The sequence below is a fragment of the Penaeus monodon genome, chromosome 27, assembly GCF_015228065.2.
Source record: "Penaeus monodon isolate SGIC_2016 chromosome 27, NSTDA_Pmon_1, whole genome shotgun sequence".
Lineage (NCBI taxonomy): Eukaryota > Metazoa > Arthropoda > Malacostraca > Decapoda > Penaeidae > Penaeus > Penaeus monodon.
The window spans coordinates 31492666-31493154 of NC_051412.1; the positions used below are offsets into that span (position 1 = coordinate 31492666).

Here is a 489-nt window from a genome sequence, read left to right on the forward strand (position 1 = left end):
TGAATATAAAGATATCCCAGTATATTTCTTACTATTATGATTGTATATTATTATCTTGAGGATGTGATATGGAATTACCAATTACAAACTGCAGGACATTTTTTTATATATATATCTTGTGAAAACAGTCAATATGATACATTTCTCCTTTACTTTTATCTTGAAAAATATACTTATTATTACTCCTCAATGTTGATCCTAACTATTTCCACAACAGGCAGAGGCAGTGTCCATGGTAGCCGACGGCACCGCACCCAAGATCCCCCAGCCAGAAGAAGGCGCAACCTATGACCCTATGCTCAACAAGAAGGAATTGTGTAAGGTTAACTGGGATCAGCCAGCAGAGGGCATCCATAACTTCATTCGTGGCTTGGATTCATCGCCGGGCGCTTGGACGGTTATGGACGGACAGGAGGTACGTGGGGAAGACTTTTAGGTTTTGTGTTTTTTTTTTATTATGTGGGGGGAGATTTGTTTGATATGTTGATT

At 39.3% G+C, this 489-nt stretch overlaps 1 protein-coding gene across 1 annotated transcript in view; it reads left to right on the forward strand.

The window, feature by feature from the left end:
- LOC119590793 (cytosolic 10-formyltetrahydrofolate dehydrogenase-like) overlaps nt 1-489 on the forward strand; it is a gene marked incomplete in the record, with an annotated part of 14790 nt that overhangs the window by 7342 nt on the left and 6959 nt on the right. Inside the window, 1 exon segment of the mRNA XM_037939506.1 lies at nt 218-415. Within this exon segment, the coding sequence (XP_037795434.1) occupies nt 218-415 (198 nt within the window).